At 36.3% G+C, this 27,360-nt stretch overlaps 1 protein-coding gene across 1 annotated transcript in view; it reads right to left on the bottom strand.

The window, feature by feature from the left end:
* Positions 1 to 27,360, bottom strand: part of FAM227B (family with sequence similarity 227 member B) — a 198,874-nt gene that overhangs the window by 31,141 nt on the left and 140,373 nt on the right. Inside the window, exons 11-12 of the mRNA XM_047075135.1 lie at positions 7,299 to 7,396; positions 3,166 to 3,326 (exon numbers count right to left, since the gene is read on the bottom strand). Of these exons, the coding sequence (XP_046931091.1) occupies positions 3,166 to 3,326; positions 7,299 to 7,396 (259 nt within the window). The remainder of the gene's footprint in view (positions 1 to 3,165; positions 3,327 to 7,298; positions 7,397 to 27,360) is intronic.

Raw genomic sequence — 27,360 nt, 5'->3', positions numbered from 1 at the left:
AGGATTGTTAAACTAAACGTGTCAATTTCTTACTGGCTGTTGGCTGGAAGCCTCACTTCCCTGCCATGTGGCCTTCTCCACAAAACAGTTCACAACATGATAGCTGGTTCTCCCCCACCCCACCCCGAGGGCTCTGAGAGAGTGAGCAAGAAAGGCTAGCGGGACTGATGTCAGTCTTTTTGCAACTGAATGTCAGAAGTGATACACCATTATGTTAACCATATCCTATTAGAATCAAGTCATAGGTTCAGCCCACAATCAATGGAAGGGAATTGAGGTATGAATACCAGAAGGTGGGGATCCCTGGGCCCATCTTACAGTCTGCCTACCTCAAATATAATGAATTATATTTATCTTTTTTGTTATTTTTATCTCCTTCTCTGCCTTCTCTACTTTCTCCTACTCCCTCACCATGCATAGATGTACTCACTGCAAAGTATCGTCTCTACACTTCAGGAAAGCCACAAGATTCCAATAAGCAAGCTCAGAGAAAACTATTAAAAATATTCTATATTTTGAATAGCTTCAAAGTAAAATTTGAGTGAGAGAGAAATATTCAATGGCCATACAGTCATCACAAATAATTATGGGAAATCCATACAGAAATTTCATTAGCAGCTATCATTATCTTGGGGAAAACATTACTGGACTGCCGCCAACCGTCAGTATCACACTCAGAATTATAGCCTAGATCACCATGTGAGGAAAATAAGCATGGCCCAGGAAACGGTAGAAGACTCTGGTGCTAGCTCTACTGCATGAATCCCCTGGGCAAACCATTTAGCCTCTTTGTGCTTTGATTTCCTTATCCATAAAGTGGTGTGATATGCCCACTGTCACAAGACTCTTGTCATTTTTGTGCTAATACATAGCGGGATTCATTATATGCTTTGAAAAATTGCCAAGTGCTGATGAAGATGAGACATCATCATTATTTTGTTCATCATTAGGTCTAGAGACATTTTTTCTTATTGGGGTTATTAACATTTTACAAGCTCAGAAAGCATCACAGAAAGCTGCATTTCTTTCCAAAGGGTGTTTTCTTTCACATAATTATGGAATGAGATACTCATTCCATAAAAGATTTCATGCTTTAGATCTCCATTTTCTCCTCTCCTCACCCCCACACTTACTTACACTCCCCCTACATTCTCAGTAAATTGGTTGTACAATCTGTCCTGGCATAGCCATTAGACAAATTCATGCCCATCAGAAATGTAAACACAAAGACTGACATTTTTATAATTACAATTAAGATTAAAGATAAAAGCAATTTATTATGAAGGGTTTTATATATCTTTCAAATTTCACTTCTAAGCATTTAAAAAAATTCTTTCAGACTAATCCAAAGTTGGTGATAATCCTTGGATCATTACTTAATTTACATATCCCTGAACAGGCTGATTTAGCCCTGTAGTTTGTATCTCTCCTTTTGTTCCAGAACTACCCAACTTAATTCCATGTACATGTGGTCAGTTAGGCTCTGGGGGGTGTCCTGATTAAAATGTGGGAGAGGAAGTGTCCTAGGAAGAGTCCTGAGAGTCTGCTAGAGCACATTTTGATCATATGTCCCATGAGTAACAGCTATGTGAGCACACTCCCACACAGGTATAATTTTCAATTTATGAATTAGGTAATATTAATCTGTATTAATATATTACATATATTATAGAATATATGTAGTCTGCAAATAAAAGCCAGATAAAATATTGTGAAAATAAAATTTAACTTTACCTTTATTAATGGTATGTCAAACCTTTTTTTCCCCTCAAATTATAGAGATTTGATGTCTACATAGTTGTTTATAAATGCCTTGTAAATTAACCTGGCATTATAGAATCATTTGCTAATATTGAAAAGTATAACATACACTTAGGGCTAGATTCATTAGTTATAATAATTATGTATATCTACATTTCAAATAGTCATCTTGAAAAAATTGATTGGCTCAGCATTAATTTATTTTCTTAGTATGGCTAAAAAGGCTCTCCTTTGAGGAGTAGGAGAAAAATCATTATGGCATTTTCTTTATTTTAAAAAAAAATTATTCTTGCCTTATAAATATTGTCATCAATCCAAAGTTTCTTTCCAAGAATCTTTTAAAGCTATTCGTCCGCTAGTGATTATTAAACTAGATGATATAGTCTACAAATCTACTTCCCACCAAAGAAAACAGCAACATGTTGTGATACTCAGAAAACACAAGAGTAAAGATGTCATCATTATCCTTCAAAACAGTAGAGTTCAGACTGAAATGTCAGCTGAGTAAAGTACCTACTTACTAAATGTTAGCAAAGTTTAAGCTTATTATTAAAGATAAAAATAGATATAAATAAGAGTCTTTAAAAATATGTATATATATTTTTTATAAACACATATACATAAACACATATACATAAACACATATACACTCAGAACTGTGCATGCGTGTCCACTTCAATTTGGAGACTACTGTAGTAGATCCCTTTGAGGTTCATCTGGGTCCCCAGTGAGCCCTGGGCCAGCATGGGTTATGCAGAGTGAACAGAGGAGTATAAGTGGACAGAACTCTGTTCTTCCCACCTGGCTGCAATGAAAGAGCTCCAAGTTCATTTATATTATATTTTAAATACTGACCTTTCTGATAAATTTCATTGGAATAAAGAATTACACAGCTAAAACATGGTTGAAACTTTCCTCTGGAGACTCTAGAAGCCCATGATCCACAGTCTGACAAATGCTTGAAACTGAACACTGAACAGTAAAGTTGCAAAGATAGTCTTTTGCTAAAGAGCTACATATACCAGTTTTTAAAGTTCCTCGGTTTTCAGGTTGATGGGGGGTGGGAGGGAGGGGAGGGTGGGTGATGGGTATTGAGGAGGGCACCTTTTGGGATGAGCACTAGGTGTTGTATGGAAACCAATTTGACAATAAATTTCATATATTGAAAAAAAAAATAAAGTTCCTCGGTTTTCTGTTTCTTAAAATCTTTCTTACATGCAAAATCACAGCCTTAGATCTAAAAGAGAAAATACTTTAACCAAACATGGTACAAACATTTTGAATACAATTAAATGCTAAGTAAAAAACATTGGTTAAAAAATGCATTCACCTCTTTCCTTGATTGAGATATTAAGTAAAAAGTTTTCAACAGATCACATTAAAGCAAAGCTTAAAAAAGGATATGGTTCTTGCAATATTTCAGTGAATTTAATCTTGCTTTGTTTAGGGGCCTTGGAAATACCAGCTAACTCATGCATCTTAAGATAATATAAAATCAGTGGACTCTGACCTCCAAAATTGAACAGTACACGGTTAAACTCTGGACCAGTGCTACTATAATGGGACTGTAAAGGAGAAAAAAAATCAAGTTAATTATTACTTTTATGTATTTTTAAAGAGCTATAAATAAATATAACTATTATAACTATGAATATACTTATTATCTGGTATATTAAAATAAATAAAAAGAAATTCCACAAAGCACCTTCTTAATGAAAGAAATTTATTACAGTATGAGTCTATGAGTTTGTGCAGTAAGGCTCTTCTAGCTTTTTTATTTATCAGCTTGATAAATAGGTCAATAGACATTATTTTGTCTGAAGAACAGTAAGAAAAAAGAAAGAGGAAAATGAACAGAGCTCCAGAAAAAGGGACAGGAACAAATATGAAGACAAAAATGACCAAAACCTCCAAACTTTTGTGAAAAACATATCCAAGAAGCTTAACTCCAAGTAGGAAAAATACTCACCTAGACACATCATACTCAAAGTGCTGAAAGACCAAGACAAAAAGAAATTTCAAAAGCAGCAAGAGAAAAACAACATGTAAGGGAATCCCAATAAGGTTTAAAGCTGAATTTTTATCAGAACAAAGGAGGCCAGAAGGCATGTGGATAACATAATCGAAGTGCTAATGGAAAAAAACTGTCCATGAATTCTCTGTCATAAATATAATTGCTCCAAGATTTTATTACTGACTTCTTGTGGGATATAAGGTCAGTATAGCAACAATTCATACATTAAGTCTTTCCTCCCTTTTTGTAATGTCTAGATGTGAGATTTATTATTGATTCCACTTCCTGTGAGGAAATAAGATTTTATGCTCATTTGCTTTTACTGATACATACAGTTCTCTTGTGTTTCTTTTGCTTATGGTCACTTTTTCATTGCTTTCCTTCAGAGATGCTCCAGAATTATTTTGAATAGTGGGACTATCATAATCAAAAGCAATTCTCTGATGGTGAAAACTCAGTGTCAAAATCAGACATGTCTTCTATGATGTAAATCATTTACTTCGTCTCAATCTCCCATGGAAATTCACAAAAGGTTATATCTAGCCTGATCTTTAAATTGCATACAAAACCAGGACAAGCTTTGTCTAGATTAAAAGGAAATACTACCTATCTAGAAAGACAGATGTTTCATGACCTTTTCCCCAGCTTCTGCCTTGGATACTGTAAGACAGAAACTTGATCTTACTGAAATTCAAGACATAGACATTTGTTATTTTTTCCACAGTTCTTTTTTTACATAGGAAAACCACAGTTAATACCTACTTCTTCCATAGAAGGACCACTGATTTTTAAGGGCAGTTCAACTCAATAATAGCAGAACTAGGCATTAAGTGTATATCCAGTGTTTTGTGGAGCCTTAGCCATTTTCTTAGATACTTTAAAGCAGAAGGTTTGAAGTGGTGCAAAGAACACCTAGAGATATTCCAAATAGCCAAAACAATTAGCAGGAGCCTCACTACTTCCATCTGCCCCACAAAAGATAATGGTAGAAAATTATCAGACAACTTTAAGGTCCCATAAAACAAGACCTATATAGTCAAGAGTCAACTTAGTACTAAATCTTAGAACCAAGCAACCCCATAAACTTTGAAAGAGTCACAGGAGATGAGCTAGAAGGAGGATTTTGGTGCTTCATTGTTTTGTTAAGTTATTAAAGGAAAATTGCTGTCAATGACTAGAAACGTAAACTTTGACTTTTGAGGTTTGAATGTGCATTCTGCCGATGCTCATATGGGCATTCGGAAGCCATAGGCACCCATTCGGCATCTGGACAACCCTGGTGCTTAGAAAATTCTTTATGTTGCACTGAAAACTGTCTCCCTATAGCTTTCACTTACCAGTAAATGTAAGAACTTTGTGGTTTGTATTGGTAAAACAATTATTTTGAGCCACACAGAAAAAGCCTAATCCTGCTTTCCTACAGTAGCTCTCTACATATTTGAAAAACAGTTATTACAACCACCAGAATCTTTTCTTTTCTAATGGAAATGCCTTTAAATATTTTGGCCATTGCTCAAATATACCATTAATTATATAATTATAGCCCTTAATTATCCTGATTATTTTCTATTTAGAACTCTTTTGTTTGTCTACACCCTTTTATAATGCAGGACTCCCAAATGAACATAATACACAATAATTGTGTAATCAACATAGAGTAGATCCTATATGTCTGTTTAAAAAGTTCAAGAATGCAGTAAGATTTGGGAGTCAACAGTGTGTTGATACATACAGAGATTACTGTAAAAAATAATTTCCAAATCTTTTCAGATGCCTCTAACCCAAGGCCTTATTATCCTATACTTATGCAGCTGCAATTTTGGACCTTTATACTTCTTTCATAATAAAAATTTATCTTCTAAGATTAGGCCTACTACTCAACTGTTGTAAACTTTTAGTCATCCAACGTATTCATCGTTCTTCCAAGGTTTATGACTTCTAAATATCTAATAAAAATGGCAACCATGTTTTTATCCAAGTTGTTGATAAAATAGTCTGCAGAGGACAGGGCCAATGATGCAGCAATGTGGTGTATTACCAGAGATGGATCTGCAGTTTGCTTTCCATCTTTTAACAGTGTCATCTGAATAAGTTTCTTCAGTCAGTTAGAAATCCACCTGTCCATATTTCTTCAACTTGTAAATAAGGTGTAAAAGGCCATTTATAGTGATTACTGAAGATCAGATATACAGCCTCTATTACATTTCCTGATTTATAAATACAGCAATATTGTACATGTCCCCACCCAACCCTAATGGTGTGATATTGTCATTGATCCTAAATTGACTCCTAGAGATCACCAGTTTCTATTCTAAGTACTTACAAACCACCCTTGGCAGCACTGTAAAGGTTAGAAAACATTTTAGTTATCTGGATTATTAAAGATAGGGAAATATATTAAGTATTGACTTCAGAAAGCGGTTTGTATATAGGCATAATTTAAAATTTATGGTCAGACTTGACTAGACAATTCAGACAAAATTTTAGCAGTAAAGACTGCAATCAATTTAAAACCTATTTGTCTAATAAGAGATCAAATTCAGAATTTCAAGCCTGTAACCTCATCAAATCTTGGCTAAAGCAACACAAGGTGGCCAAGTCCCTGAGGGTCTCTATTAGGGAGGAACCACCAGAAACGTGCAAAAACTAAGTACCCACACCTTATCAGTAACACTACACACATATGGCCAGTTATTCCAGAGCCATGGCTTCAGAGGAGTTTGATGAAAACTCTTGTGACATTTTCCCTGCAATTTTGACTAGAACTTACTGAGATCATAGTTGAGATCAATGTTTGTATATCAACCCAAGGAAAAGCAGTGCCAGAAGTGTGGGAAAAGATGAATTTTATGTGGTTTTTTGTTCATTAGAGATGAGGATATTTTATTTTAAAAAATTTTTAAAGTTTATTTATTTATTTTGAGAGAGAGGGAGAGAGAGGCAGGGGAGGTGCAAGAGAGAGGGAGAGAGAGAATCCCAAGCAGGTTCCGCCCTGTCAGCACAGAGACAAACACAGGGCTCAATCCCATAAACTGTAAGATCATGACCTGAGCTGAAATCAAGAGTCAGATGCTTAACCAACTGAGCCACCCAGGCACACAGAGGATATTTTCAAAAAACAATAAAACATTTTAACATTGAGATTAACCTCTCTGGTAAATCACTTTGATCATTAAATTTTTCTAAAATATATATCAGGAGTGTAACAATGAACACTGTCTATATGAAGCTGTTAAACTAAGCAAATTAAAGAAGTCAGAACATTTTGGGGCGGCGCCTGGGTGGTTCAGTAGGTTGGGTGTCTGACTTCAGCTCAGGTCATGATCTCATGGTTTGTGAGTTCCATCTCCATGTCGGGCTCTGTGCTGACAGCTCGGAGGCTGAAGCCTGCTTCGGATTCTGTGTCTCCCACACTCTCTGCCCCTTCCCTGCTTGTGCTCTGTTTCTTTCTCTGTCTCTCTTTCAAAAATAAACATTAAAAAAAAAAAGTAAGAACATTTTTTATAATTATTATGCTCCAAACCTTTGTTGTTAGACTTGATACTCTTGATTCTTCCTTAAATGTGGGCATTGTGTATGCTCTTGGGTTCTTTAAAATTTTCATCATATTGAAGTCTATCGCTAAAAGAGAAAATAAAATATTTTCCTAAATATTCTGTTTTTGTTTCTTTAAAAAAAAGCATAATTTTCTTCTAGCAATGTGCCCTAAACATGGAAAGAGCCATGGATGGATGGATGACAGAGAAGAGGTTAGGATATTGTTATAGCTTGCCTCAGTTAGAGGAAATAAATATACCATCTCATTTTTACTTAACAGGGCTTTAGAATTGATAAAACTCATTCACTTACATTATCTCTTTCATTTCACTGTCACAAACCATTCTGTGAGATAAGTAAGATTTTCCACAATTTACAGATGGGATAATTAAGTGCAGGAAGTTGTATGACTCTAAGCTATAGCTCTAAGCTATCATTTAAGACACAGGCCTAGGTCTTTTGCTTTAGGGTCTGGGGCTGTCCATGACCCTCTAGTTTAATGCAATAGGAGGCTTGGGCTTCTGCATGTCAGGGTCCACCTTTTCCATCTATTGCCAACAAATCCAAATAAGGAAAGATTTGGTAAGTTTCCCCTGCAACCAGCATGAAGATACATGAAGATAACAAGGAATGTTATGTTTTAAAGAAAAGGAGAATTGTAGTTTAATCAGCAGTTCAATCAGCCTAAAAGAACAAGCTAGTTATTAAGGATATCTTAACACAGAACAGAGAAAACAAGTAATCTGAGGTTTGTACCAGCTTCTGGCTTGATTGTTATTATCAATTACCAGGTAGACTAATTGGATCTACAGATTGTAATGTTGATGATACAGCTCTGAAGAGTTAAGGAAAGTCACCTGGATTGATTTTTTACATTAGACGTTAAAAGATATTAATATCAGCCTGAAATGCTAGAGGCAAGTAGGCATTTATCTCTGGCAGAGTAAAGAATGAGTTAGGAAGGAACTAGCATTTTACAATTTTGAGTGGAACCAGGTTTAGATTAAGTTGGAGTTAGAATGGGCAAGAAAGGTAATAAAGCATATAAATTTATTTCCTTTAAAACCTGCTCAAAAGCAAACAACCCCTTATGGAGGGACATCTGGCAGTATCTACAAAAATACAGACATATTTTCTCTTTGACCCAGCAATCACTTTTCTGAGACTATGTCGTACACAGTCTCCTCCACAGTATGAAAGAACACATGTACAAGTTTATTGATTGTGGTGTAATTTATAAAATTTAGGGATTATAAATAGCCCATGTATTTAATAGCAGTCAAGTACTAGTTAAATAAACTAAGGCACCCGATTTGATGGAACACTATGCAGTTGTAAGAAGAAATGAGGAAGATCCCTATACTGATAAGAAGAGATCTATAGGTCATATCATTAAGTGATGAAGGCAATGTGTAGAGCAGAGTATATTATTTGACGACATATACCTTTAGTATAAAAGGGAGAATGTAAAAGTATATTATATTTGCCTTCATTTGTCTAAAGAAACAAGATAAATAAAAAACCAATACGAATATTCCCTGAGAGGGATAATTAAAAAAAGAAAACTTTCTCCATTTTGAATCATCCTTAAATACATAATTATATAATACATAATCCCTAGTCTGTATGAACAGATATAATATTAATAATATAAGGATCTCTACTTCATGTCTATTGTACCTACAATAAAAACCTTACTTTTGAGAATACTTAACTTTGGTTGTAAAATTAATCAATAGAAGGTCATATACATTAATATCAGGCAAAAATCTTAAGCTGGGAATAATAGCAAAAGACAAAAAAGTAAGAACTAAATAAAAAACACAAAGCAAGGAAATTTTAGGAGTGACAGAGTAAAAAAAAATTGCAGAAAATTCTACAAAAATGAAAAATTCCACCAGGATATGATATAAGTAATCTTAAAATGACTATATTTATTAGCTTTTTTCTCCTATAGTCCCCTAATCCATAATTTATTTTAGGTGAAAATATTAATTTTCCCTGATTATAGTTTTCATATATCCTCTGTTCTCATATCCCTAAAAGCTTGAGAAGATCATTTGAAAAGCCAAAAATAATCCTATTTGATAAAACCATAAGAAAATGTCTCATCTATTCTTACTAGTCTTCAGAAATTTCACTAGTAACAAAATATTCCAGTCTTACTCCACTTACATTGGAAAAAATTCAATTCCACAACTATCCCCTATTTATTTTAGGAATGTTTAAAAGGGAGACACTTATGCAAGTAAGTATGGTTACCTTTATCCACCTTTGTAGTTTTTACTTTAGTATTAGTAGTCTTTCTGAGATGCAAATAATCCCCATAATTTGGCGAAATTAAACTTCATGCATATATTAATACAATTAGTGAATAAACTAGAGAAACACACAAAAAAAGCATTACTCAGAGATCCATTTATATCTAAGTTAAACTAGAATTGCTCTTGGAGAGTTTCATCTAGTGTTGAAGTGTAAGGGGAAACAAAGGAAAGAGAAAACACAAGTAGTCATGCAAAATAGATGTGATCTGAGCAAATAAGAAATAAAACAAATACAATTTTGTTTTAGTAATATAGGAAAATGATACAGTTATTTCAAAGCAAGTACTGCACACCCATGAGTATGTCCTTACTGCTTTATTGCATATGTTTTTTTATCATGCTTCCCAGATTTTTTTCAGATCCTATACATATACTTCTCCAAGTCCCTTCAGTCCTACCATTTGCAGGCCCAGTCACTGGTTTGTTTACATATTAGACGTCAAACAAGTTACATCTGTCTACTTAGCTACATACAGAATCATCTTCCCCCTTCTCTATATATGATTTGTTTTAAATTGGCAAAATGAAGCATTAAGGACTTCTTCACAATGTTCTAAAGTACAATTAACTTTCTTCTCCTAGTAATGTTAATCTAACATACATAATTATAAATAATCTCACAGAGAGGTTAGAGAGTTCAAGTGCCTATAAATGCACTTTGTTAATTATGAAGTGCTATATGCATGTAAGTAGGCTACCTCTAGCATCCTTGGGTTTCACCAAGTTTGAACTAAATTTAGTATATCCAAGAACATCAAGATTTTATGTGTAATATATAATAGTGATTCATATCACATTTGTTTCCCAAGGAAAATACAGTATTATTCCTTTATTTTGGCTTGGGAAGTTATTTCTTTCTATTACTGCTTACTAGGTATTATATCTGTGTCTTTAAGAACTAAATCTCATATTATTACTTAGACAAGTTATAGGTGCAAAACACAAGTGATTAGTTTTTAAATATTTCTATAGTTTTTGTGTAAAGAGCTAAGTGGCAAGTATCTGAAACAAAGAACTAGTGTATTTATGAACTAAGGCTCTGTGGAGCCACACATTACAAATGTAAAACAAAATAGCTTTTAAGCTTGACTTGATCAAAGATGTTATTGAAGGAAATTCGATCCATTTTAAGTCTTTCCTGTAGAATAGAAAACATTAAAAAAACTAACAACTAAATGAGTTCTGAAGCAAAAATTAGGACATACTGTCTGGGAAATTCCTTTTTCCTATATCATATGTAAATTTATCTACATAAGAACATTAAAAATGAAACAAAAATTAAGACTAATTTCATTGTACACAGTAATATAAACTATAATTGTTGAAAATAATAAAATTAAAAGGAATTGGGATTACTTTTATTTTATAACCAAGCCTTGACAGTCTTGCCTGGTGTCATACAAATTCTTTACATTCTTGAGATTAGTGATTACATGAACTTACCACTGATGGGTTCTATGTTGAAACCATGTTCCCATATCTAAAAATGTTCTACAAAAGAGAAGGCCAGAGCACAGACTTTTGTGGCCACTATCCAGAGGACACACCCCTTGATAGCATGGTTCTGGTAGCTAGTAGGGCTTGTGTTCATGGGTTCAGTAGGACAGTAGCAAACAAAGAAATAGTTCTTAATAGACTATCGCCCCAGGGCTCAAGGCAGAGAGAACAGACAGAAATTTCCATCTCCTAATTTTCTCCTGAAAGAGATTTATTTGCATATTTTCAAAGTTGCTGTCTGAGGGTCTTGCTTCCACTCAGCTTGAATCTAAATGTTGACTGAGATCCTTCCCTTTGGGAAACGGACAGTTCTTGACATACCCTCAACTACTGGAAACCACTTTGTTCTTAAACAAAGTAGCCTATTTTAACAAATCACAAAGGTTTGAGAGAAACCAAGAGGTAGGGCCAGGAAAGGCCACTCCTTCAAGACTGGGAAAGTGGCTGTTTTATTGAATGCATTGAAAGCAACACAGAGTCCAAGAAAATGAAAACAACATAAGAATATGTTCCAAATTACAGAACAAGTTAAAACCTCAGAAAATTTTTTTAACAAAATAGAAGTAAGTGGTTTACTTGATAAAGAATTCAAAGTAAGTCATAAAGGTGTTCACTGAGGTCAGGAGAACAATGCAAGAACAAAGTGAGAATTTCAACAGAGAGATAGAAAATATAAGAAAGTATAAAACAAAAATTACAGAGCAAAGAATATAATAATGGAACTGAAAAATACAATAGAAGCGTTCAATAAAAGAGTGCCTGGGTGGCTTAGTTGGTTAAACATCCAACTTTGGCTCAGGTCATGGTCTCACGGTTCATAAGTTCGAGCCCCACATCAGGCTCTGTGCTGACAGCTCAGACAGAGCCTGGGGCCTGCTTCCAATTCTGTGTCTCCCTCTTTCTGCTCCTCTCTCTCTCTCTCTCTCTCTCTCTCTCTCTCAAAAATAAACATTAAAACAAATTTTTAAAAAAAGAAGGGTTCAATAGAAGCACTATAGGACATGGAGGAAAGGATCAGCAAATGTGAAAACAAGACAGTGGAATCATCCAATAAGAGCAGTAAAGAAGAGAAAGATGAAGAACATGGAGGAGGAGGGAAAGAAGGAGAAGAGGGGAGAAGAGGAGAAGGAAAAGAGGAAGAAGCAAAAAGAATAAAGATAGCTTAAAAGACTTATGAGGCAACCTCAAGCAGATCATATATTTGCATTATAGGGGACCCTGAAGGAGAAATGAGAAAGGGTCAGAAAACTTACTTGAAGAAATAATAGCTAAAAACTTCCCTAACTTGGGGAAGAAAACAGTCATCTAGATCAAGGAAGCCCAGAGAGTTCCAAATAACTCCAAAGAGACCCATATCAAGACATATTATAATTAAATTGTCAAAAGTTAAAGACAAAGAGAGGCTCTTAAAGCAGCAAGAGAAAAACAAGTTATTATGCACAAGGGAACCCCCATAAGATTGTTAGCAGATTTTTCAGCAGAAACTTTGAAAGTCAGAAGGGAGTGGAATGATATATTTCAAATGCTGAAAGGAAAAAAACTCTGCCAAACAAGACCACTCTAAAGTTGTCCTTTAGAATTGTAAAAGAGATAGAGTTTTCCAGACAAGGAAAAGCAAAAGGAGTTCATCACTGGCTTACAAAGAATGTTAAAGGGAACTTTTTTTTTTTTTTTTGAGAGAGAGAGAGCGTGAGTGGGGGAGAGGAGAAGAGGGAGAGAGAGAATTTTAAACAGACTTTACACTTGGCGTGGAGTCAGATATGGGGCTCGATCCCACGACCCTTGGGTCACGACCTGAGCTGAAATCAAGAGTTGGACGCTCAACTGAATGAGCCATCCAGGTGCCCCTAAAGGGACTTCTTTAAACTGAAACCAAAGGATGTTAATTAGTAATAGGAAAACATATGAAAGTATATATCTCACTAGTAAAGGTAAATATACAGCAAAATTCAGAATATTCTGATGTTGTAGAGTGGTGACTTAATGACTTACAAATCTGGTATGTAGGTTAAAAGACAAAAGTATTAAAAACTATAATCAAGAATTTGTTAATGGAATACATAAGGTAAAAAGAAACTGTGACATCAAAAACATAAAACATGGAGGAGGAATAATCACGTAAAGTTTTAAAATATGTTTGAACTTAAGTTGTTTTCAATCTAAAACAGGCTGTTATAAATGTAAGTTTTTTTTATGTAAGCCTCAAACTAATAACAAAGCAAAAACTTATAGTAAATAATAGATATAAAGAAATATCTAGGCATATCACTACAAAAAAAATCATCATATCACAAGAGAAGAAGAAAGGAAAAAAGAAATTACACAACAGCCAGATAACAATTTTAAAAATGGCAATAAGCACATAAGTTTCAATAATTACCTATAAATGTAAGTGTAATAAAATTCTCCAGTCAAAAGAGTGGCTAAGTGGATAAACAAACAAATAAGACCTATCCATATATTGCCTACAAGAGACTCACTTCACATGTAAGGACACACACAGACTGAAAATGAAGGGATAGAAAAAGACATTCCATGTAAATAAAAATGAAAAGAAAGCTGGGGTAGCTTTATTTATATTAGACAACATAGACTTTAAGACAAAGAATGTAACAAAGAGACAAAGGTCATTCTATAATGATAAAGGGGTCGTTTCAACAAGAGGATATAACATTTGTAAATATTTATGTACTTAATATTGGAGCACCCAATATACAAAGCAAATAGTAACAGACCTAAAGGGGAAAATGGACAGCAATACAATAACAGAGGGGACTTTAATACCCAACTTTCATCAATGGGTACATCATTCAAACAGAAAATCAATACAAATCATTGACTTTAAATGACACTTTAGACTAGATGGACTTAACAGACATCTCTAGAATATTCCACCCAAAAGCAACAGAATACACATTCTTCTCAAATGCATGTGGGGCAGTCTCCAGGATAGATCATATGTTAGGTCACAAAACAAGTCTTTTTTTTTTTTTTTTCAATATATGAAGGTTACTGTCAAATTGGTTTCCATACAACACCCAGTGTTCATCCCAAAAGGTGCCCTCTTCAATACCCATCACCCACCCTCCCCTTCCTCCCACCCCCCCATCAACCCTCAGTTTGTTCTCAGTTTTTAAGAGTCTCTTATGCTTTGGGTCTCTCCCACTCTAATCTATTTTTTTTTTCCTTCCCCTCCCCCATGGGTTTCTGTTAAGTTTCTCAGGATCCACCTAAGAGTGAAAACATATGGTATCTGTCTTTCTCTGTATGGCTTATTTCACTTAGCATAACACTCTCCAGTTCCATCCATGTTGCTACAAAGGGCCATATTTCATTCTTTCTCATTGCCACGTAGTACTCCATTGTGTATATAAACCACAATTTCTTTATCCATTCATCAATTGATGGACATTTAGGCTCTTTCCATAATTTGGCTATTGTTGAGAGTGCTGCTATAAACATTGGGGTAAAAGTGCCCCTATGCATCAGTACTCCTGTATCCCTTGGGTAAATTCCTAGCAGTGCTATTGCTGGGTCATAGGGTAGGTCTATTTTTAATTTTTTGAGGAACCTCCACACCGTTTTCCAGAGCAGCTGCATCAATTTGCATTCCCACCAACAGTGCAAGAGGGTTCCCGTTTCTCCACATCCTCGCCAGCATCTATAGTCTCCTGATTTGTTAATTTTGGCCACTCTGACTGGCGTGAGGTGATATCTGAGTGTGTGTGTGTTTTTTTAATGTTTTTATTTATTTTTGAGACAGAGAGAGACAGAGCATGAGCAGGGGAGGGGCAGAGAGAGAGGGAGACACAGAATCCAAAGATGGCTCCAGGCTCTGAGCTGGCAGCACAGAGCCTGATATGGGGCTCGAAATCACGGACTGTGAGATCATGACCTGAGCTGAGTCAGACACCCAACCGACTGAGCCACCCAGGTGCCCCCTGAGTGTGGTTTTGATTTCTATTTCCCTGATGAGGAGTGACGTTGAGCATCTTTTCATGTGCCTGTCGGCCATCCGGATGTCTTCTTTAGAGAGGTGTCTATTCATGTTTTCTGCCCATTTCTTCACTGGGTTATTTGTTTTTCGGGTGTGGAGTTTGGTGAGCTCCTTATAGATTTTGGATACTAGCCCTTTGTCTGATATGTCATTTGCAAATATCTTTTCCCATTCCGTTGGTTGCCTTTTAGTTTTGTTGGTTGTTTCCTTTGCTGTGCAGAAGCTTTTTGTCTTCATAAGGTCCCAGTAGTTCATTTTTGCTTTTAATTCCCTTGCCTTTGGGGATGTGTCAAGTAAGAAATTGCTACGGCTGAGGTCAGAGAGGTCTTTTCCTGCTTTCTCCTCTAGGGTTTTGATGGTTTCCTGTCTCACATTCAGGTCCTTTATCCATTTTGAGTTTATTTTTGTGAATGGTGTGAGAAAGTGGTCTAGTTTCAACCTTCTGCATGTTGCTGTCCAGTTCTCCCAGCACCATTTGTTAAAGAGGCTGTCTTTTTTCCATTGGATATTCTTTCCTGCTTTGTCAAAGATGAGTTGGCCATACGTTTGTGGGTCTAGTTCTGGGGTTTCTATTCTATTCCATTGGTCTATATGTCTGTTTTTGTACCAACACCATGCTCTCTTGATGATTACAGCTTTGTAGTAGAAGCTAAAGTCTGGGATTGTGATGCCTCCTGCTTTGGTCTTCTTCTTCAGAATTACTTTGGCTATTCTGGGCCTTTTGTGGTTCCATATGAATTTTAGGATTGCTTGTTCTAGTTTCGAGAAGAATGCTGGTGCAATTTTGATTGGGATTGCATTGAATGTGTAGATAGCTTTGGGTAGTATTGATATTTTGACAATATTTATTCTTCCAATCCATGAGCACAGAATGTTTTTCCATTTCTTTATATCTTCTTCAATTTCCTTCATAAGCTTTCTATAGTTTTCAGCATACAGATGTTTTACATCTTTGGTTAGATTTATCCCTAGGTATTTTATGCTTCCTGGTGCAATTGTGAATGGGATCAGTTTCTTTATTTGTCTTTCTGTTGCTTCATTGTTAGTGTATAAGAATGCAACTGATTTCTGTACATTGATTTTGTATCCTGCGACTTTGCTGAATTCATGTATCAGTTCTAGCAGACTTCTGGTGGAGTCTATCGGATTTTCCATGTATGATATCGTGTCATCTGCAAAAAGTGAAAGCTTAACTTCATCTTTGCCAATTTTGATGCCTTTGATTTCCTTTTGTTGTCTGATTGCTGATGCTAGAACTTCCAACACTATGTTAAACAACAGCGGTGAGAGTGGACATCCCTGTCGTGTTCCTGATCTCAGGGAAAAAGCTCTCAGTTTTTCCCCGTTGAGGATGATGTTAGCTGTGGGCTTTTCATAAATGGCTTTTATGATCTTTCAGTATATTCCTTCTATCCTGACTTTCTGAAGGGTTTTTATTAAGAAAGTGTGCTGAAATTTGTCAAATGCCTTTTCTGCATCTATTGACAGGATCATATGGTTCTTCTATTTTCTTTTATTAATGTGATGTATCATGTTGATTGATTTGCGAATGTTGAACCAGCCCTGCAGCCCAGGAATGAATCCCACTTGATCATGGTGAATAATTCTTTTTATATGCTGTTGAATTCGATTTGCTAGTATCTTATTGAGAATTTTTGCATCCATATTCATCAGGGATATTGGCCTGTAGTTCTCTTTTTTTACTGGGTCTCTGTCTGGTTTAGGAATCAAAGTAATACTGGCTTCATAGAATGAGTCTGGAAGTTTTCCTTCCCTTTCTATTTCTTGGAATAGCTTGAGAAGGATAGGTATTATCTCTGCTTTAAACGTCTGGTAGAACTCCCCTGGGAAGCCATCTGGTCCTGGACTCTTATTTGTTGGGAGATTTTTGATGACTGATTCAATTTCTTCACTGGTTATGGGTCTGTTCAAGCTTTCTATTTCCTCCTGACTGAGCTTTGGAAGTGTGTGGGTGTTTAGGAATTTGTCCATTTCTTCCAGGTTGTCCAGTTTGTTGGCATATAATTTTTCATAGTATTCCCTGATAATTGCTTGTATCTCTGAGGGATTGGTTGTAATAATTCCATTTTCATTCATGATGTTATCTATTTGGGTCATCTCCCTTTTCTTTTTGAGAAGCCTGGCTAGCGGTTTGTCAATTTTGTTTATTTTTTCAAAAAACCAACTCTTGGTTTCGTTGATCTGCTCTACAGTTTTTTTAGATTCTATATTGTTTATTTCTGCTCTGATCTTTATGATTTCTCTTCTTCTGCTGGGTTTAGGCTGCCTTTGCTGTTCTGCTTCTATTTCCTTTAGGTGTGCTGTTAGATTTTGTATTTGGGATTTTTCTTGTTTCTTGAGATAGGCCTGGATTGCAATGTATTTTCCTCTCAGGACTGCCTTCGCTGCATCCCAAAGCGTTTGGATTGTTGTATTTTCATTTTCGTTTGTTTCCATATATTTTTTGATTTCTTCTCTAATTGCCTGGTTGACCCATTCATTCGTTAGTAGGGTGTTCTTTAACCTCCATGCTTTTGGAGGTTTTCCAGACTTTTTCCTGTGGTTGATTTCAAGCTTCATAGCATTGTGGTCTGAAAGTATGCATGGTATGATTTCAATTCTTGTATACTTATGAAGGGCTGTTTTGTGACCCAGTATGTGATCTATCTTGGAGAATGTTCCATGTGCACTCGAGAAGAAAGTATATTCTGTTGCTTTGGGATGTAGAGTTCTAAATATATCTGTCAAGTCCATCTGATCCAATGTGTCATTCAGGGCCCTTGTTTCTTTATTGGCCGTGTGTCTAGGTGATCTATCCATTTCTGTAAGTGGAGTGTTAAAGTCCCCTGCAATTAACACGTTCTTATCAATAAGGTTCCTTATGTTTGTGAGTAATTGTTTTATATATTTGGGGGCTCCTGTATTCGGCGCATAGACATTTATAACTGTTAGCTCTTCCTGATGGACAGACCCTGTGATTAGTATATAATGCCCTTCTTCATCTCTTGTTACAGCCTTTAATTTAAAGTTTAGTTTGTCTGATATAAGTATGGCTACTCCAGCTTTCTTTTGACTTCCAGTGGCATGATAAATAGTTCTCCATGCCCTCACTCTCAATCTGAAGGTGTCATCAGGTCTAAAATGAGTCTCTTGTAGACAGCAAATAGATGGGTCTTGTTTTTTTATCCATTCTGATACCCTATGTCTTTTGGTTGGTACAGTTAGTCCATTTACATTCAGTGTTATTATAGAAAGATACGGGTTTAGAGTCATTGTGATGTCCGTAGGTTTCATGCTTGTAACGATGTCTCCGGTATTTTGTCTCACAGGATCCCCCTTAGGATCTCTTGTAGGGCTGGTTTAGTGGTGACGAATTCCTTCAGTTTTTGTTTGTTTGGGAAGACCTTTATCTCCCCTTCTATTCTAAATGACAGACTTGCTGGATAAAGGATTCTCGGCTGCATATTTTTTCTGTTCATCACATTGAAGATCTCCTGCCATTCCTTTCTGGCCTGCCAAGTTTCAGTGGAGAGATCGGTCATGAGTCTTATAGGTCTCCCTTTATATGTTAGAGCACGTTTATCTCTAGGTGCTTTCAGAATTTTCTCTTTATCCTTGTATTTTGCCAGTTTCACTATGATATGTCGTGCAGAAGATCGATTCAAGTTACGTCTGAAGTGAGTTCTCTGTGCCTCTTGGATTTCAATGCCTTTTTCCTTCCCCAATTCAGGGAAGTTCTCAGCTATTATTTCTTCAAGTACACCTTCAGCACCTTTCCCTCTCTCTTCCTCCTCTGGAATACCAATTATGCGTAGATTATTTCTTTTCAGTGCATCACTTATTTCTCTAATTTTCCCCTCATACTCCTGGATTTTTTTAATCTCTCTTTTTCTCAGCTTCTTCTTTTTCCATAATTTTATCTTCTAGTTTACCTATTCTCTCCTCTGCCTCTTCAATCCGAGCTGTGGTTGTCTCCATTTTATTTTGCAGCTCATTGATAGCATTTTTTAGCTCCTCCTGGCTGTTCCTGAGTCCCTTGGTCTCTGTAGCAACAGATTCTCTGCTGTCGTTTATACTGTTTTCAAGACCAGCGATTAATTTTATGACTATTATTCTAAATTCACTTTCTGTTATATTGTTAAATCGTTTTTGATCAGTTCGTTAGCTGTTGTTATTTTCTGGACATTTTTCTGAGGGGAATTCTTCCATTTTGTCATTTTGGATAGTCCCTGGAGTGGTGCGGAACTGCGGGGCACTTCCCCTGTGCTGTCTTGAATAACTTGGGTTGGTGGGCGGGGCCGCAGTCAGACCTGATGTCTGCCCCCATCCCACCGCTGGGGCCACAGTCAGACTGGTGTGTGCCTTCTCTTCCCCTCTCCTAGGAGCGGGATTCACTGTGGGGTGGCATGGCCCGTCTGGGCTACTTGCACACTGCCAGAGTTGTGGTGCTGGGGATCTGGCGTATTAGCTGGGGTGGATTGGCAAGGTGCACGGAGGTGGGAGGGGTAGGCTCAGCTCGTTTTTCCTTTGGAGATCCACTTCGGGAGGGGCCCTGCGGCACCGGGAGGGAGTCAGACCCGCCAGAGGGATGGATCCCCAGAAGCACTGCATTGGGTGTTCGCTGAGTGCAAGCATGTTCTCTGGCAGGAACCAGTTCCCTTTGGGATTTTGGTTGGGGGATGGGTGAGGGAGATGGTGCTGGCGAGGGCCTTTGTTCCCTGCCAAGCTGAGCTCTGTCGTCCGGGGTCAACAACTCTCCCTCCCATCTTCCTCCAGCCCTCCCGTTCCCAGCAGAGCTGTTAGCTTATAACCTTCCAGATCTCAAGTCCCGCTCGCTGTCTGAACACACTCCGTCCGGCCCCTCTGATTTTGCAAGCCAGACTCAGGGGCTCTGCTTGGCCGACAGGCCACTCCTCCGCCCATGCTCCCTCTCGCCAGTCCGTGTAGCGCGCACCGCCTGGCCGCCCTTCCTACCCTCTTCCGTGGGCCTCTCATCTGCGCTTGGCTCCGGAGAATCTGTTCTGCTAGTCTTCTGGCAGTTTTCTGGGTTATTTAGGCAGGTGGAGGTAGAATCTAAGTGATCAGCAGGACGCACAGTGAGCCCAGCATCCTCCTACACCGCCATCTTCCCAGGATCCTCCAAAACAAGTCTTAATAAATTTAAGAACACTGAAACCATATCAAGAAACTTTTATGACCACAGTGGTATGAAAGTAGAAATCAATTACAAGAAGAAAATTGGAATTTCACAAATATGTGGAGATTAAACAACATGCCACTGAACAACTAATGGATCAAACAAGAAATCAAAACAGAAATAAAAAAAAATATCTTGACACAAAGAAAATGAAAAGTACCAAAATGTATGGGCTGTTTCAACAGCAGTTCTAACAGGGAAGTTCATAATGATAAATGCCTAGGTTAAGCAATAAGAAAGATCTCAATTAAACAACCTAATTTTACACCTCAGGCAACTAGAAAAAGAATAATAAACTAAGCCCAAAGTAAATAGAAGGAAGGAAATAATAAAGATCAGAACAGAAATAGTGAAATAAAGATTATAAGATAATAGAAAAGAATAGTGAAACTAAGAACTGGTTTTTAAAAAGATAAAATAGACAAACCTTTAGAACTCATCAAGAAAAAAAGAGGACTCAAATAAAATCAGAAATAAAAGAGACATTACAACTGAAACCACAGAAAAACAAAGGATCATAAGGGACTATTGGGAACAATTATATGCCAATAAAGTGAATGAATAACCTAGAAGAAGTGGATAAATTCTCGGAAACTTATAATCTTCCAAAACTGAATCAGGAAGAAACAGATAGCCTGAACAGACCAATGACAAATAAGAAGACTGGAGTGGTAATAAAAAAATTTACCAATAAGGGAAAGTGCAGGACCAGATGGCAGGATGACTGAATCCTACCGAACATTCAGTGATATATTAATATCAATCCTTTTAAAACTTCCAAAAAATAGAAACAGAGGTAATACTTCCAAACTCATCTTATGAGGCCAGTATCACCCGACACCAAAGTCAGACAAAGATACCAAAAGTAAGGAAAACTATAAACCAATATCTCTAATGAACATAGATGCAAAACTCCTCAATAAAATTCTAACAAATCAAATTCAACAACGCATCAAAAAAATTATATACCATTACCAAATAATATTTATCCCTGGGATACAAGGTTGGCTTAACATATGCAAATCAATCAATGTGATACACCACATCAGCAGAATGAAAGATAAAAACCACATGATCATCTCAATAGATGCAGAAAAAGCATTTCACAAAGTTTAATAACATTCATTCATGATAAAAACTCTCAGTAAAATAAATATAGAAGACAATGTCCTCAACACAATAAAGGCTGTTTATGAAAAACCCATAGCTAACATTAGAATCAATGGGGAAACACCGAAAACTTTTTCTCTGATATCGGTCACAGGCAATGTTGCCACTTCTATTCAACACAGTGCTAGGAATACTAGCAAGAGTAAACATATGAGAAAAAGAAATAAAAGGCATCAAAACTGTAACAGAAGACGTAAGATTCTTTTTGCAAGTGATGTGGATTTTATATGTAGAAAACCCTATGGATGCAATTAAAAAATTCCTATTAGAACTAATAAAGAAGTTCAGTAAAGATGCAGCAAAATAAACATAAACAACCAGTTACATTTTTTCACACCAACAATAATCTACTTGAAAAGGAAATGAAGAAAACAGTCCTACTTATGACTGCACTGGAAAGAATAAAATACTTAGGATTACATTTAACCAAGAGTGTGAAAGATCTGTTCACTAAAAACTATAAAAGGATGATACAGAAATTGAAGAAGATGCAAATAACTGGAGAGATATTTTCATGGATTCAAAGAACTAATATTGTCAAAATGTCCATATTAAAGCAATATGCACAGTCAATGTGATTCCTATCCAAATTCCAATGGCATTTTTCACAGAATAAGAAAAAAACAGTCTTAAAAATTTGTATGGAACCATAAAATATCCCCAATAGACAAAGCAATCTTGACAAAAATGAACAAAGTTGGAGGAATCACACTTCAGAATAGGATCCCAGATACAAACCTAATCATATACTGCTCATACATACACAATTAACTAAGTTTTTACAAGCATGGCAAATACGCAGTGGGGAAGAGATAGTTTCCTCAATAAATGGTGTTGGAAAAACTAGATATACACATGGAAAAGAAAGAAAGTGGACCCCTTTCTTATTCCTGGGAAAACAATTTCTAATAAAATGACAGATGAAACAAAAATCTTAGTCAAAAACTGTATGAAGGACATAGAAGTCATAAAACTGAATAAAACTGGTAGGTAATCTTTTGAAAAAAAAAGTTCAACTTCATCAGTATTTAAAGAAATGAAAACACCACTAATATGGCCCTTTTTAATTGAAAAAGAATGATAATGTGCAATGTGGTTGGACTCATATGTAGTCTCATGTGCTAATGATGGGCCATATCAGTTGTCATACTACTCCAAGTACACGACACTTGGGTTTGAATGAAGTTGGCAGAAACCTGTTTCTTGGTCTTTTTAACTTCCCAAGCTCTTTCTCTCTGGGCTGGAGGAGAGAAGTACTCTAATACTTTCCTCTTAAGGAATTCTTTTGATTCTTCAATATTCCTTCATCACCATCTTTTATAGTCTGGAGGCAGTAGGCTAATGGCCTGCAAGAAGGTCTTTAGGATATTATCTGTTGATGTCATCAGTCTTTATGACCTCACAAGAAACGAAGACAGAAACAGCCTCATTTTAACATTCCATTACCCAGTTTAAGTGGATTTCTGTTACAACCGAAAGAGCTTTGACTAAGATGCTTGGATTAACTCCTCAGTTTCTCCAGGGTAGTTTACTCTGATTGGGTACTATAAATAAAAAACTGCTATGTATTAAAATTATCAGTCATGTTACCCATACTCATTTCACAAACGTCTACTGAATTTCAACTACATGTTCAAGGCCTGGGATACAAAGATGAAGACAACAAGGCTCATTGTCTGTGTGGGGGAGGAGAGGACAAGTCTGTGACATGTTCTCATATAATTGCAATGCAGTATGATAGAGCTACAGTGAAAGAAAACATGAAAGTGTCACAAGAACACAGGAATTCTTGCAGGTGCAGATTAATTGAGAATTGCAAAAGAATTGGGAAGAAAGAATTTTGTTTTTCACCTTCTGAATTACTCAGTCACACTATACCAGATTGGCCTTGTGTTCACTTTACCATTCAAAGGATAAGGAAACTAGTATAAAGAAACTATGGTATAAAGATGCCTTTTAAATTGTTCTGCTATGAGTAATAATAGTTTAGGTTTTGTATCTAAGATTTAAAAAAATAAGACAATACTATGTATTGAAGTGTTAATATTTTCCTTAAATCTTTCTTAGTTTCTTTTCTTGCTGTATTTTATGCATCCTGTATGGTGTTTTTTATTTATTGGAACACTTGTTTCTTGGGACAATATTTTACGTGTATTATTTTATAAATACTTTTTTTCAAACCATCGTTATCGTTCCTACTTTTCTTTGAAAAATATCATAGCTATCTGTGAACGTTCCACAAATGGCAGAGAATTTTGAGAGCTTGATCCTCCTTTAAAATGACCTTAAAAAGATATAAACCCTCTCTGCGGGCATATGCTCCAAGACAATTTCATTCAGAGTTTGGGAGGCTTATCATGCAGGCCAGGTCTTCTTCTCTCCCAGGGGATAGGTGATCTGACCTACTTGACCAGTAGTTTAAAGTACATACATGTGAACTTAACCTGCATTCCCAAAGGAGATTAGTGTGGTAGTTAAGCACATAGGCCTTAGAGTCAGGTGGACACAGATTTAAATGCCAGCTCTGCCATTTGTAGACTAAGTGACCCTGGACATGTTAATTTTGTTAAGCTTCTGTTACTTCAAATATAATTGGATAATAATTACAGACATATTAACTGGTTAAAATTGAGATAATATATGCAAGTCACAGTACCTAGCATGTTGTAAGGGTTATATAAATGTAGGTAAATGTTGTTATTAAGATTATTTCTTAAGGAGTATAAATTCAAACTCACTTTTACTTCATACTTATAAAAGCTTTGTTGAGAGAAAATATTGAAAATATTGAGGTGTGACTGAGTTTTGTTTATTTCTGCATTGGAGAATGGAGACATTTTCCAATTAAGGTAGACCGCAAAAAGCTAGGTATTAAAATGGAATTTTCCCACCATCTATAGATCCATTTTACCAGATTGTGCATTGAATTTTTTTAATGTTTATTTATTTATTTTTAGAGAGAAAGAGAGACAGCATGTGTGCACATGAGTGGGGGAGGGGCAGAGAGAGAGGGAGAGAGAGAGAATCCCAAGCATTGCAGAGCCCAACACAGGGCTTGATCCCATGAACCAAGAGATCATGACCTAAGTCGAAATCAAGATTCGGATGCTCAACTGACTGAGACACCAATGTGCCCCAGATTTTGCATTGTCTTTGTTTCCTTGGTCAACACAGCACAATGTTATAGACTCAACTCTGGCTGTATTCACTACGTCAACACAGTTTTTTTTTTTTTACATTATATTAAACACAGAGCTTGTCTAGGGAAAGTGCAGTAATCAACTGGGGTGTTCAGAATAAATATTCACCTTTTCATCCTTCCAAGGCACATGGTAACTTCTTACCTCTTTATATGTATTTTTTAAATGTTTTTATTTATTTTTGAGACAGAGAGAGACAGAGCATGAGCAGGGGAGGGGCAGAGAGAGGGAGACACAGAATCTGAAGTAGGCTCCAGGCTCTGAGCTGTCAGCACAGAGCCCAGCGTGGGGCTAGAACTCACGGACTGTGAGATCATGACCTGAGATCGTGAGCTGAAGTCGGAGGCTTAACCGACTGAGCCCCCCAGGCGTCCTGCTTCTTTCCTCTTTAAACTTTCAGTTAAACTTTGGTTTGCGAGCATAATTTGTTCTGGAAACGTGCTTGTAATCCAAAGCACTTATATATCAAAGTGAATTTCCCCATAAGAAATAATGGAAACTCAGTTGATTTGTTCCACAAAGCAAAAATATTCATATAAAAATGATTACAATACTGTAATATTATACAAAATAATAAAGAAAATACAAAATATAAACAAAAATTAACAAATTAACCAGCACTTAACTTTGAAAACCTTCATGGCTGGTGTGAGGGAGACAAGAGAGAGGAGGGTTATTGTGTAGGATGACTTTCACTATCACTGACACAATCCCTGCTATCTATTGGCTGAATGGAATCTTTTTCTTTTCGTGTAAATTTAACAAGGAACCAATGACACTTGCTTATGCCTCCTTTTGAGGATTCCATGGAAATGTGACATTGCATTATCCTTAGATTCATGGCTCACTGCTATATCTATATCCTTAGATTCATTCACTGCTATAGCCTTATTCCGGTGGTGCTCTTCCGCAAAATTTTCACTGTTTCCCACATTTTACACACTTAGCTGTGTGTAAAAGTGAGGGATTCCTCTACCTATTTCTTCTCCTCCTCTGCAGCGAGAAAGAGAGAACCATTGTCTCAGTTGTGGTCATGTGGCGTTGGGCTTCATGAGCCATTCGTATTGCAAGACATTGCTCATGTATCAAGTCAAAATTTATTAGAGATGTTTGGTCATCTTGTGGAGCACTCACAGAACAAGTTACTCGCAATCCAAGGTTTTACTGTATAAGCATGGCCATGCAACTTGCTCCTGGCAATGAAGTAATGAAATCTGAGTCAAAATGATGTGTTTGTTTGTTTGTTTTTGTTTTTGAGAGAAAGATTTAAGAGCCAATTTACAGTTCATTGAGTTCTCTTCTCCCTACTTCAGTGATTATGGTGAATGAGATAAAGTCTTCCTCAGCTTGGATGTTTGAGTTACTATACTAATGGAGACTCTAGCCTATGTGCAATGGATACACAATGTGAGTGAAAAATAAACCTTTGTCAGCATAAGCCACTTAAAATTTTACTGATGTTGTTACTGCATTGTAATATAGCCTATACAAATTGATACAGGGATTCACAGGAAAAAAAAATATGACTTAGTATAAGCAACATATACACTTTGTGTGCACAAATGGTTTGTTTTTATTTTACGGATACTGCCCAATTACATAAGTAATGTTGTCATTTCCCTTCCTGGCAGATAGTAAGCTTAGAGCCAATCTTGTGAGTCAAGTCTAGCAAAAGTAAAGGATCTCTTAGTAGGATTTTATATTCTAATCTCATCTCAGACTTTTCTTTTTCTATCTCGTGTTTCTTAAACCTTCTTTTTCTTATCTGTTTATTTAGCATGTTATTTTATGCTTTTGTACTGATGTAAAGCTACCTGAATGCTTATAGGAAAAAGATGAGCACATATATATAATTAAATATATATATAAGTATAATGCCTGTTTTAGTACAAAGGGTTTAAACATGTGATATGCAAGATGAACCTACCTGAGTGCTTCACCTTTATCTTTCATTTATGCCTTTCTTGAAATGGCCTAAAGGCTCAGACTCCACTGTTAGCCTGATGTCTCTACTGGGGAGCACTGATTGCCCTTCAGAAGGACACAGGAATAGGATTCAGGAATCTAAATTCTAGTTTTATTTTGCCACAAACTATATATGTAATCTCCAGCAACCCACTTTCCACTTGAGTCTGTTTCCTCATTTGTAAAATTGAGATCTTTAAAAAATTTTTAATTTATGTTCAAATTATGCTCTTTAATTTAAATTACATGAATAAAGGCATGAGGGGATAGATTAATCTACCTCTCTTAAATGGGAAAAAAAACCACAATGTGGTTTATTGAGACTAAACTCGCTATTTTCCATTTATTCATGCATTCCTTCAAGAAATATTTCTTGTAGGGCTATGTGAAAGATATTACAAGGTTATAGAGAAGCAAAGGATCCAATTCCTGGCTTCAGCAGTCAATTATAATCAGGCTGATACAACATAGGCAGGGAATACTTGTGAAAAAGTCAACATCTATTACAAAGTTAATATGAGATAAAGAGGCAAATAGACTGTATCAGAAATAAAACTTTTAAGGATGAGACAGAGACTGTTTGTGGGATCAGGTTGTCAGAGAAGGCGCTCTTAAAAATGGATCAGATTTGCAGGACTTCAGATGTGGAAAAAAGAATGCAGGCCAATGGAGTGTGCACAGGGGTGAGGCTGGGTAAC

The sequence above is a fragment of the Lynx rufus genome, unplaced genomic scaffold (genome assembly GCF_022079265.1).
Source record: "Lynx rufus isolate CCGP_SWC_20201006 ecotype Redwood Valley unplaced genomic scaffold, mLynRuf1.p SCAF_13, whole genome shotgun sequence".
NCBI lineage: Eukaryota > Metazoa > Chordata > Mammalia > Carnivora > Felidae > Lynx > Lynx rufus.
This window is presented reverse-complemented; position numbering and strand designations above follow the sequence as displayed.